General features: G+C 36.5%; 2 protein-coding genes across 2 annotated transcripts in view; both read right to left on the bottom strand.

Annotated features, from left to right (window-relative positions):
- LOC112514234 overlaps positions 1 to 2534 on the bottom strand; it is a 4705-nt gene extending 2171 nt beyond the window's left edge. The window contains exons 1-2 of the mRNA XM_025120567.1: positions 2529 to 2534; positions 13 to 2485 (exon numbers count right to left, since the gene is read on the bottom strand). Of these exons, the coding sequence (XP_024976335.1) occupies positions 13 to 2485; positions 2529 to 2534 (2479 nt within the window). The remainder of the gene's footprint in view (positions 1 to 12; positions 2486 to 2528) is intronic.
- Positions 2535 to 2604: 70 nt separating this feature from the next.
- Positions 2605 to 9320, bottom strand: LOC112514235. Its single transcript, XM_025120568.1, has 3 exons — positions 9153 to 9320; positions 8520 to 8730; positions 2605 to 7355 (listed from the first exon to the last, which is right to left on the bottom strand). Exons 1-3 carry the CDS (start codon positions 9312 to 9314, stop codon positions 2605 to 2607), a joined length of 5124 nt encoding a protein of 1707 aa, XP_024976336.1. The 5' UTR covers positions 9315 to 9320.
- Positions 9321 to 12326: the final 3006 nt, after the last annotated feature.

A 12326-nucleotide genomic window follows, 5' to 3' on the forward strand; every position in this document is an offset into this window, starting at 1 on the left:
CAGATGACAAACAAGACAACGAAGATGAAGACTTGAGGTTGTCTATAACAAACTGGTAACTCTGATTGAATTCCACCAAAACACCCAGCATTTTTAGTTCTTTCTTGAAAGAAAGTAGTTCTTCGCCATAGTAATCTTGATCAATGAATGGAATCTCACTTATTTGTGAAGCAGCAGTCCATTCTTGAGACAACAATACAGAGTTGGATGGAGACATATCACCTTTAGATGTTCTAAGCCATTTTTCTCCTTTGATGCTATTGATGAGGTTTTCTGGAGAGAGATAATTTTCTCCCAGATACCGAATAAACTTCAGCATTGAAAGGACATTGTCTCTAGTAAGCTTTGAGGAAGCTGTAAGCGTCATGAGCCGCTTACCAATGAACTCACAAGCATCTTTATCATGAAACCGAACACCGATTATTCGTAACTCCTCTTTGTAGTTTTTTATCTCGTCTCCGTAAAAACTCTCATCTAGCAACGGGATATCAACYAACACCGATCCATTCTGTAGAAGTCGACCGATTTTCGAGTCTAGCATGAAAGATTCTGAAGGAGGCCTGTGGCCAGAACTGCGGCTCAAAGAGATCTTCAACCAGCATCCATTTTTAATGGATGACATAAACCTTTCCGGCAAACTAGACCCTTTTGTCCTTAAATGCTGAAGCCAGTTTAGAAGGAGAAAAGTGTTGTCTTTACCCAAGTGGGAAGACAAAGTAGGAATGGGAACATTAGGGGGAGGTAAATAAGGGAGATCAGAGGCTTTTACATACTTTCTAAGAAATGAAAGTAGTTCAATGCCAGATGTAGAAATACCAACATAACTCTTCTGTTGGGTATAATCTAATCCAAGCTCAACATAACCATCTTGTCTCCAAGGATTATTACCGAAAAGTTTAATCCAATTGCTTCCATTGGAAGGTTCTAAAACCCCACTTCTTGTTACATTTACTACCCCGTAGTTATCAACGATCGGCATGTTAACACACAGATTCCCAACCTCATGCTTCATCAGATACTGCTTTTCCAGCGAGCTATAAAGAAAATGGGCATAGGTAACAGCCAGCTTTCGGTCATAATTGAGAGGACTAAGACCCTCAGCATATTCACGAACACTGATGAAATTAACTTTAACCACATCTCTTAGCCACTTCTTTAACGTATGATTCGTCAAACACCATCCGATGGCATCTTGCATGTCTCTGGGCAAAAAAAACTGGCCCTTTGAACAACGAAATTCAGTATTCCAATCAATCAGCCACGAGACGATGTGAGAAGAATCCACAGCAAGCAACTTCATTCCAGCTCCCTGTGAAACTTGATTGATTTTGAAGAAATCTCGTTTCCCATCCATACCAACATACTTTATGATTGGTATATTTTTGATGTCCGTGTTATGAAACGACCCCCAACCCTCAGCAATGAATACCAGAAGCTGTATGTAAAGATCCTCGGACACGCCCATAACGAGGTTGGAACCAGATATGCATTTTGCATACCATTCATTATCTACAGATTGGATTTCAAGAAAGTCTAGAACAGCGTCGTACTCCGCTTTGTCAAAAGAAGAGGCAAGAATATAAGATCCATGGGATGAAATATCACTGATTTTCACGCCTTGTTGCCGGGCTTTGTTCAATATGCTCCAAAAAGAAAGCTTCAGCCTACCAACTTCATTGGGCTTACGGAACAACTTTTGACCAGTGTATGACTCACAAGGAACGATGGTCTCATTCATTACTTTGGTTTTAATTGCATCCCGGACAAGGTTCAGTTTTGAATGAGATGATTCACTGATGGGTAAAAACCAAAACATATTGGGGAGACTGGAAACAGGAGCATCTTCGGTGGACTTCACCAGTTGCGTGAACGCATTTAAAAAGGCAATGGGAACACAATCGAGAATTCCCTTGTTCCRTTTGTTATCCCAGAGGATATTTTCCCTTGATGATGCCAAGAGAAAATCAGCTTGGATTATGAAGGGAAAGTTTGTGATCGTCTCAGTGGGTAAAAATGAATAGATACCCGGTAAGCTTGACCCTCTTTTGAGTCTTCTCCCAATTGGAAAAGCCAGTGTGATWACCCACTCCTCTACTTCCATTCTARCATCAACTTTATACTCCTCCTTCACAGGAAATCTTTGTTTCCACATATGGTAGCCACATTCTCCGTCAACTTCATCACCAATATCTTCAGCAGTAAGATAAAGAGTGTAGGAATCAGCATCCATGCTCTTCGAAGTAACAAAGTTTATCTCTTTGGAGATAGATATTGCGTTCACAGTTTTGAGGCTAGGATCCTCATTATCTTCCTTGACTGAAAGGCGCTTTATCTTGGAAAGAAATAATAACACTTCAGGATGTACKCTTGAAAGCTGATCCTTCACTGGTTTCACCTTCTCCGCCTTTAATGGCAGCACGAGAGTTGTCGTTGGTAGAGCCGTAGCCGAACCATATACGCTTTTAATGGCAGCCAGAAGTTGGTCCTCCTCRASCCATTCAGGAACAATATAACCAACATTACAATGCTGGCATGGTCTTTCGTTAAACCTTATCTGGTAGCCGTTACTGAAAATGTATGGCTGAGCAGTTATCAGAAATACNGTTAAGAAGAGAGAGTAGAGAGGTAGTTGTGATCCTCCACAAAGACTTGCAAATTCTTGGTCTTCATAAGGAAATCAACTGCTTCCTCATCGAACTCCACCAGAAAACCCAATCGGATGAGTTCAGAAAGCTCTCCCACGAACTCCTCATTCTCCCACAACACACCTTCCGCTATTACTTCACCAAAATGAGAACCATATTCCATTACATCTTTGTATCCTGCATTACATTTCTCCAACTTCTGCATAAACAATTTCGACTTCTGCTTGTCCCAACGTATCATTCGATTCACTTCCACTTCCACCGCATCCCCACAAGATAACGACAGCCGATAGCCAACCGTCATCGGCTTTAATGTCTCCAGAACATCTATCGCTACTAAACGGCCAACGGCTTCGTGTCTCTTTACGACCTCCAGTTTAAGTCTCGGGTCAGCAAGAAAACCAAGAATGAGTTTAAGCAAACCCGTTTTGATAATCTTGTCCCTTGAATTCACTGTTTCAAATACAGAAACCTCCAAATCTGATATGGTTTTCGTTGCCGATGCAGACAAGGTACAGACACCAACTTTTCTGTAGATATCAACAAGCTTAGTTCGGGTTAATGATTTCGGGAATGGCTCAGGATACCATACGAAAATGGGACGAGAAGACCTACGAAAGAGATCCATCAAGAAAAGATCGTCGCCAATGAATACATCGCACTTGTCGGAGAGAATAATTAGACCAGAAGTAGGATCTAAAACAGGGAGCTTCGATAAGCTCTTATTGAACGTATCTTCAGTTTTCGAGTTCCAATTTCCAACCACAAACTCCCAAAAAGCACAGCATTCTTCGTGAGTTATTTGTCGTTTTGAACTTTCCCACGTATTCCACAGCTTGCAGTAATCGTCAACTGACGGATGGACTTTCACATCGAAAACTCTAGCAAAGAAGTTCAGAATGTTCTTCGGATACTCAAAMTTCTCCAAAACATACAACTGATCGACAAACAGATTCTTTGTATCGTGAAGAACACAATTTTTCGGCGATGACCATTCTCCCTTATCAGTTCCTTGTGGAATCCAAATCTTTCGGCTATCTTCATCAACAGGCTGCCAGTTAAATTCAGACAAGTAACGGTAGATTTGACAAACAACTTCAAAATTGGAATGACAGTCAAGATAACCGCTGATCAACTTGCATCCCATGTTGATATCGGTTACAACTCCTACCACTTCGAGCTCTTCTGAATAAGAACTGATCGCTGGTCCATAGAAAGCTTCATCGATGAAAGGACCAACATTCGGCTTCAAGTACTGATCCCATTTAGGTTTGAAAAGCAAGCACTCGTTCGGACATTTGTAGCCAAAATGAGTTCTTAACCAATTCTTCTGTGAAACTTTATTCAAAAATGCATCAGGTATTTTGGCTTTGATCTCTTTCAGTTTCTTAACGGAATCAAGCAATGCGTAGACATTAACAGAAGTAATGTTACTGGAATCATGAGGTAAGAAGAGCCCATCAACAACATTCTTGGCACCATCTTTGAAATCAGTAATCACGTGCAACCGCTTTAACTCTGTCCGAAAATCATGAATCTCCTTGCCATAAAAAATATCATCAATGAACGGAAGAAGCGATATTGGAGAAATTCGTTCCCAGTCTGTACCAAAAAGAATGCACTCGTTTGGTGTTCTGTAGTCACCGAGCCTCGTTCTCAACCATTTCTCTTTGTATATGCAATCCCTGAGTTCTGAAGAAAATTTGACTTTCAATGCCTGCAGCTTTCTGTAAGCCGACAGAAACGAAAGAACGTTTTCCTTACTGATTGAGGAAGACAAAACATGCTGCTTGAAAGTGCGAATGAATGCTTTGCTGGCATCCTCAAAATTCACCATAACACCAAGTTTCTTTAGCTCGTTAGCCATTGAAAAGATTGAACTCCCATAGAAACGTTGATCAAGAACCGGGAATGATCCAAAGACTTGAAGAAGACAACCCCAATCAGAATCTGGATTCAACAAAAAACATTCAGATGGGCATCTGTAGCCCAAGTTGGTCTTCAAGCATTTCTGATTCCTGAGCGATTCCACCAGCTTATCGGATGATTCTATATTTTGAATGCATCTTAAAATCAAGAAGACAGATTCAGATGACAAACAAGACAACGTAGATGAAGACTTGAGGTTGTCTATAACAAACTGGTAACTCTGATTGACTTCCACCAAAACACCCAACATTTTTAGTTCTTTCTCGAAAGAAAGTATTTCTTCGCCATAGTAATCTTGATCAATGAATGGAATATCACTTATTTGTGAAGCAGCAGTCCATTCTTGAGACGACAATACAGAGTTGGATGGAGACATATCACCTTTAGATGTTCTAAGCCATTTTTCTCCTTTGATGCTATTGATGAGGTTTTCTGGAGAGAGATAATTTKCTCCCAGATACCGAATAAACTTCAGCATTGAAAGGACATTGTCTCTAGTAAGCTTTGAAGAAGCTGTAAGTGTCATGAGCCGCTTACCAATGAACTCACAAGCATCTTTATCATGAAACCGAACACCGATTATTCGTAACTCCTCTTTGTAGTTTTTTATCTCGTCTCCGTAAAAACTCTCATCTAGCAACGGGATATCAACYAACACCGATCCATTCTGTAGAAGTCGACCGATTTTCGAGTCTAGCATGAAAGATTCTGAAGGAGGCCTGTGGCCAGAACTGCGGCTCAAAGAGATCTTCAACCAGCATCCATTTTTAATGGATGACATAAACCTTTCCGGCAAACTAGACCCTTTTGTCCTTAAATGCTGAAGCCAGTTTAGAAGGAGAAAAGTGTTGTCTTTCCCCAAGTGGGAAGACAAAGTAGGAATGGGAACATTAGGGGGAGGTAAATAAGGGAGATCAGAGGCTTTTACATACTCTCTAAGAAATGAAAGTAGTTCAATGCCAGATGTAGAAATACCAACATRACTCTTCTGTTGGGTATAATCTAATCCAAGCTCAACATAACCATCTTGTCTCCAAGGATTATTACCGAAAAGTTTAATCCAATTGCTTCCATTGGAAGGTTCTAAAACCCCACTTCTTGTTACATTTACTACCCCGTAGTTATCAACGATCGGCATGTTAACACACAGATTCTGAACCTCATGCTTCATCAGATACTCCTTTTCCAGCGAGCTATAAAGAAAATGGGCATAGGTAACAGCCAGCTTTCGGTCATAATTGAGAGGACCAAGACCCTCGGCATAATCACGAACACTAATGAATTTAACTTTAACATCTTCTTTTAGCCATTTCTTTAACGTATCATTCATCAAACACCGTCCGATGGCATCTTGCATGGCTCTGGGCAAAAAAAACTGGCCCTCCGAACAACGAAATTCAGTATTCCAATTAATCAGCCACGAGGCGATGGGAGCAGAATCCGCAGCAAGCAACTTGATTCCAGCTCTCTGTAAAACTTGATTGATTTTGAAGAAATCTCGTTTCCCATCCATACCAACATACTTTATGATTGGTATGTTTTCGATGTTCGTGTTACGAAACGAGGACCCCCAACCTTCAGCAATGAATACCAGAAGCTGTATGTAAAGATCCTCGGACACGCCCATAACAAGGTTGGAACCAGATATGCATTTTGCATACCATTCATTATCCACAGATTGGATTTCAAGAAAGTCTAGAACAGCGTCGTACTCCGCTTTATCAAAAGAAGAGGCAAGAATATAAGATCCATGGGATGAAATATCACTGATTTTCACGCCTTGTTGACGGGCTTTGTTCAATATGCTCCAAAAAGAATGCTTCAGCCTACCAACTTCGTTGGGCTTACGGAACAACTTTTGACCAGTGTACGACTCACAAGGAACGATGGTATCATTCATTACTTTGATTTTAATTGCATCCCGGACAAGGTTAAGTTCTGGATGAGACGATTCACTGATGGGTAAAAACCAAAACATATTGGGGAGACTGGAAACAGGAGGATCTTCGGTGGACTTCACCAGTTGCGTGAACGCATTTAAAAAGGCAATGGGAACACAATCGAGAATTCCCTTGTTCCGTTTGTTATCCCAGAGGATATTTTCTCTTGATGATGCCAAAAGAAAATCAGATTGTATAACGAAAGGGAAGTTCGTAACAGTTTCTGTGGGTAAAAATGAATAGATACCCGGTAAGCTTGACCCTCTTCTGAGTCTTCTCCCAATTGGAAAAGCCAGTGTGATAACCCACTCCTCTACTTCCATTCTAACATCAACTTTATACTCCTCCTTCACAGGAAATCTTTGTTTCCACATATGGTAGCCACATTCTCCGTCAACTTCATCACTAATATCTTCAGCAGTAAGATAAAGAGTGTAGGAATCAGCATCCATGCTCTTCGAAGTAACAAAGTTTATCTCTTTGGAGATAGATATTGCGTTCACAGTTTTGAGGCTAGGATCCTCATTATCTTCCTTGACTGAAAGGCGCTTTATCTTGGAAAGAAATAATAACACTTCAGGTTGTACGCTTGAAAGCTGATCCTTAACTGGTATCACCTTCTCCGCCTTTAATGGCAGCACGAGAGTTGTCGTTGGTAGAGCAGTAGCCGACCCATATAAGCTTCCAATGGCAGCCAGAAGTTGGTCCCCGTTGACCCATTCAGGAACAATATAACCAACATTGCAATGCTGGCATGGCCTCTCGTTAAACCTTATCTGGTAGCCATTACTGACAATATATGGCTGAGCAGTTATCAGAAATACACTTTTAAATCCAATACCTAAGAAAAACGTTGACAAACAATTAGCAACAAGAAGAATCTACATATAATACGAAATTGGTGATCATCAAACAAGAGTAACATATGATTTTACTACGCCTAGAAATACAAATGACAGTATATACTTGTTAACATGAAGAATAAAGTGTAGAAAAAAGGGCAAATCTGTCATAGCTGCAACAAATTTGCTTTAATTTTTATTTAGTGTAACAAATTTTAAAATTTTCTATTTTTGACATTTGATGATTTCATCTACTCCGGAACATGATTTCAACGTCATCAAATAAAAAGTTAAAATTAGCAAAGTTGCAAGTCAAATTTGTTCCAAAACAAGATTATTACTTCAAACATAATCTTTTATAGTTCACAAATTATAGGGTTATAAAATAAATTCTGAAACATTGATATCTTTTCTTAGTGTTTGGGATTGCTTAATTTAGGTGCTTTTTGACTTGGCACCGATGAAAAGCTAAATACTAGTGTTTGAACGGGGAAAAATAAAATTGCTTACATCAGTGTCAAACCAGTAATAAGCAGTTTTTGATAAGTTAGTTTTTCCTGACTTATGAATGTTGATAATTACTAATCTAATTTATATAAATTATTAATCTTATTTTTACAAATTTATGTCAAATATAATAGTATAAACGACGAAAAATAAATTTACATATTAAAAAATCGAATAAATTAATAAGCAATCACAAACACTCCCATGAATCAATAATATGAAAGACCATTTTTATTCATTTTACATATATAAACAAAATTTGTTAAACACTAAAAAACAACTTATCCGCTTATTACTTTTTGGTGCCGGTATAAGCTAATACAAACACTTTTTACAAAACTTCAATATAATATCACATAAGTTAAATAAGCAATCCCAAATACCCCTTAAATTTTAGATTTTAATTTCAAAGTTATTATTTACAATAAAAGATTTAAACAAAGTACCTTAAATATCACATAAAAACATAAAACTGGCTAATATACCAATAATAATTAAAAAAATATATTTAATATTTAATTCTCATAATCAAATGTTATAAAAAAACAAATTTAAACAAAGATTTCAAATTGATTATTTCAAAGAAACCATCAACGTGCACCTTTAATTTGAAAATCGATAAAAATAAACAATACAGCAATGAAAAACACATGTACCTTTCTCGCCTATATAGCCACGTTTTCGAAGACCTTTCTTGGTAGATCGACCAACACTACAAATCGAATCGATGTTCTTACGAGAAAACCCTTTCTCGTTATTGAAAATTAACAACGTCGCCGGAGCTCCGGTACTTGTGATGTCTTTGGACGTAATAACAAATTCAAGTGATGGATCAACCCCATCCGGATACTCGTTATCCTCAGCATTCTGTGAAAAAAAAAACGTTCAAACAAACTTTTAAAACAAATCCAGCAACGAAGTATTGTGAATCAACATCCTCGAGCTCAAGCTCACAGTCGCAGATCTCAAAATTAACATGTTAAACTGAACTTGTATTTCAAAAAACTAGAAATAACTTTATAATGCTTGAAATTCAATAACAAATTATGTGTTATCCTACCAAAAAGCAGGAAGCGATCAAGTCTAACAACATCAGAAATCGATCAAGTACCAAAAATCAACGATCGACCAGACATTTACAGGACAAAAAAAATAACTTCTAAAACATAAAAAATGTGTAGTAAAAACAGAGATTGGAAACACCACATTTCACTTCAAATTATGAGAGTGAATCAAAATCAAACAAATCACTAGATAATCAACGATAAACGCCTATATTCAGATCAGACCTGTATTAGTTCCATGAGGAAATGGACGTCTTTTGCGTACAGCTCGGCAGACAGATTCTTAACCGCCTGATGAAGATCCTCCGTTAACGGATTCGGTTCTCCACCGATAGAGAACTTCGTTCGCCGTATCTCCGCCACATGTTCCTTCGCCGCAGCAGTCATGGACGCCATTACAAATGAACCAGAAACAATGCACACTTCGTCTTCCTTCGTACGTACAAAAAAGCAATTAACACACAGAAACAAGGTTACCGGTCAATCAGATTCTATATAAAGTAGAAGATAGAGAGGAGATGACTGGTGGAGAAGGAATCGACGTTCATTGGAACAACGCAAAAGAGTGGTGAAGCGACCAAAGCAGACTGCTCGTCTTCCGTCAGTTGTGAGTCTTCCCGATTCTTTTCCAATAACTTCCATTAATGGAGACTTTTTGAGAAATTGCAGTTTTTATCCTTGTTAACTGCAAAACGGTTGACTTAAATCAAATTACACATTTTACTTATATTTTATATATTTTCTTTTTAAAAAAAAGTAAAGGGACTATTTACTTATATTTTATATGAGTTATTCGCATTGCTCATTTGGGTTGTTTACTTATGGTTTATTCGCATAGAACATAACTTAATCACACAGATAGAAATTGTGTGTTATCCTCATTCAGCCACAAAAATGACACACTTACCCCTTATTTAAAGCACCGCCTCATTCCCATATGAGACACCCCATCTCCGGCTTCTTTATGAATTTTTGTTTTGATGTTCAAATAATTAATATTGGGGGTAAATCGGTCATTTATGTTATTCAGACTGTTGATTCAGATAAAAAAAGTAAACAACACTCATTTATCCAGACAGACAAATTTATCCATACATAGACTTAATAAAAATTTTGGTAAACTACTCCTAAATTGAATACTCAATATACCAGTACGGTACCGGATCCAGGTGCATTTTTATGGTAGATCAAAGACCCTCAAAGTCGTCTGATATCTTTTTAACCGAATTTCCTCGTGGATGTTTTAGATTTTCGGTTGATTTTGATTGATTTTTTTAGTTTTTTGTTTGATTTCAGTGGACTTTATTAGTTTTTTTTATTGATTTCAAGAGTTTTTTTCGGTTTTCTGGTTGATATCCCTTGCCACCAAGTGCACAATAGTGCATTCGTCCCTGTCTTTTAGGGCAATTTTATATATTTGATTAATAGACTGTGACAAACCCTCCCATATTGATAGAAAATGAGATTTGTGAGCTTCTTATAAGTCTTGAGTTGTGGGTTACCAATAACTTTTACCATTCGTTTTAAGTTCGATTGGTTATCAGTAATAATAACATCGATGAAGACAAATAATAAAACGAAACATTAAAATCAAGATGTACCTCGCTGCATTACGTGAGTACTCTTCTAGTATATGTACTAACCACAAATTTAAGACAGATATTTCAAAACCGTTGCCCAAACCGGCAAATTCAATTAGTAAATTCAGACTGCAATTCGACACGGTCTCAAGAGTTGGAATTAGATAAAAACAATTATGCTTACACATCAGATAAGTAAAACACCAACATTGATCAGAAAGGTTAATAACACTTAATGTCACTCACACTTGTGATGACTAAGCGATTTGGCTCACACTTTACCTTTTAATAAGCTACATGAAACGAATTCATGCGCTTCATTCAGGTACACACTTCCCGTACCAATTAATCCCCTATTTTAACCAACGATTCATATATATATATATATATATATACATATATATTATTAACCTGGATATTCAACCCGTTATGCGAGCCGATTAATCCTAGTGTGACCACTTGCTTTGCAGATAGCTCGGAGTCCCCGCATTTGAACCTCCATGGCCACAAGGGGATTTTTATTCCTCTTTGAATTTGAACATAAGACCTCCTGGTATTTTTGATATTTGGAGCCAAGCTCAAACCAATCAGACATCACCCTTGTAGTTTGATACATACATATTTTCTTAAGTTGTTAACAAACAACACATATAAATATCAAGTAAAAAGATAATATTGTAATGCTAATGATTATATATAGTTGTTAAATGAATGGTAGTTGAATGATAATTAGATAGTCATTGAATGAGGTATTGGATGGTCATCGTTCAAAAATATTGTCCAAAAATTTAATTGTTCAAAATCAGAAAATCGGTTGTTTTTTTTCTGGACTTTTTCAAAGATCAAATAAAATTTTATTTTATTATACTAAAAGGGTACTCGTGCAATGCAGTGAGATAAATCTCGACTTTAGTGTGTAGTTTTTATTCTTTGTCTCTATCGATATAATACGATTTTATGTGATTTTAAGAAAACAATAATGTTTTTATTTTTGGATGAATATAAATTTAATAGTTCTCGTTTTTTTATAACTTTTTTAATTCAATTTTTTATTATAATTTAATTTATATTTAATAACAAAGTAATTTATTTTTGGTTTAATAATATAAATTTTTATAAAGATAATAATTATACATTCTATTAGAACTCAATGATTATCTTAATAACATTTTAGATTTTCTATATTTAAAATGAATGTTTATCTTGTATCTGATTATATTTATCTGCAGTTAGTTACATGAATTTAAAAATGAAGTTTTAATAAGTTGTAATTATACAAAATTACTTGTAATCTTGAATTGAATTGTAATTTTGAATAGTTTTTATCAAATGTTTTATAATATAGTATAGATGAATACTCTCATATAAGCATTTTACTTCATTTCCTAAGCTCATAACTTATTATTCCATATGTACAACCTCTAAAACTTCATTTTAACTACACGTTTCAATTCTCAAAATAAACGTCATCCCATCAGGATTCTCTTCGCAAATATCAGATGAATCAACTTTCTTAAACATGAATTTATACATTTACATGATTTGCATTTCAAAACCATAGAAAAATAAATTTAAAGCAAGACTCAAGTTTTTGGCTTCAGAATCAAGATACATCATGTGGGTACGTGTAAGCGGTTGTTTGGCAGTTGTTAAATGATTTGGTGTGTAGAATGATTAAATAGTCAGAATAATTAAGAGACTCTTATAATATAATACAAAATAAAATATAATTGTTTGGTGATTAAGAAAAACCCAAGATACAAAATCATTCAGAAACGATTCAGAGACTGCCTCTTAATGGAACTATTAAGAGGCAAAC

This window comes from Cynara cardunculus, assembly GCF_001531365.2.
Source record: "Cynara cardunculus var. scolymus isolate 2C chromosome LG 6, CcrdV1, whole genome shotgun sequence".
Lineage (NCBI taxonomy): Eukaryota > Viridiplantae > Streptophyta > Magnoliopsida > Asterales > Asteraceae > Cynara > Cynara cardunculus.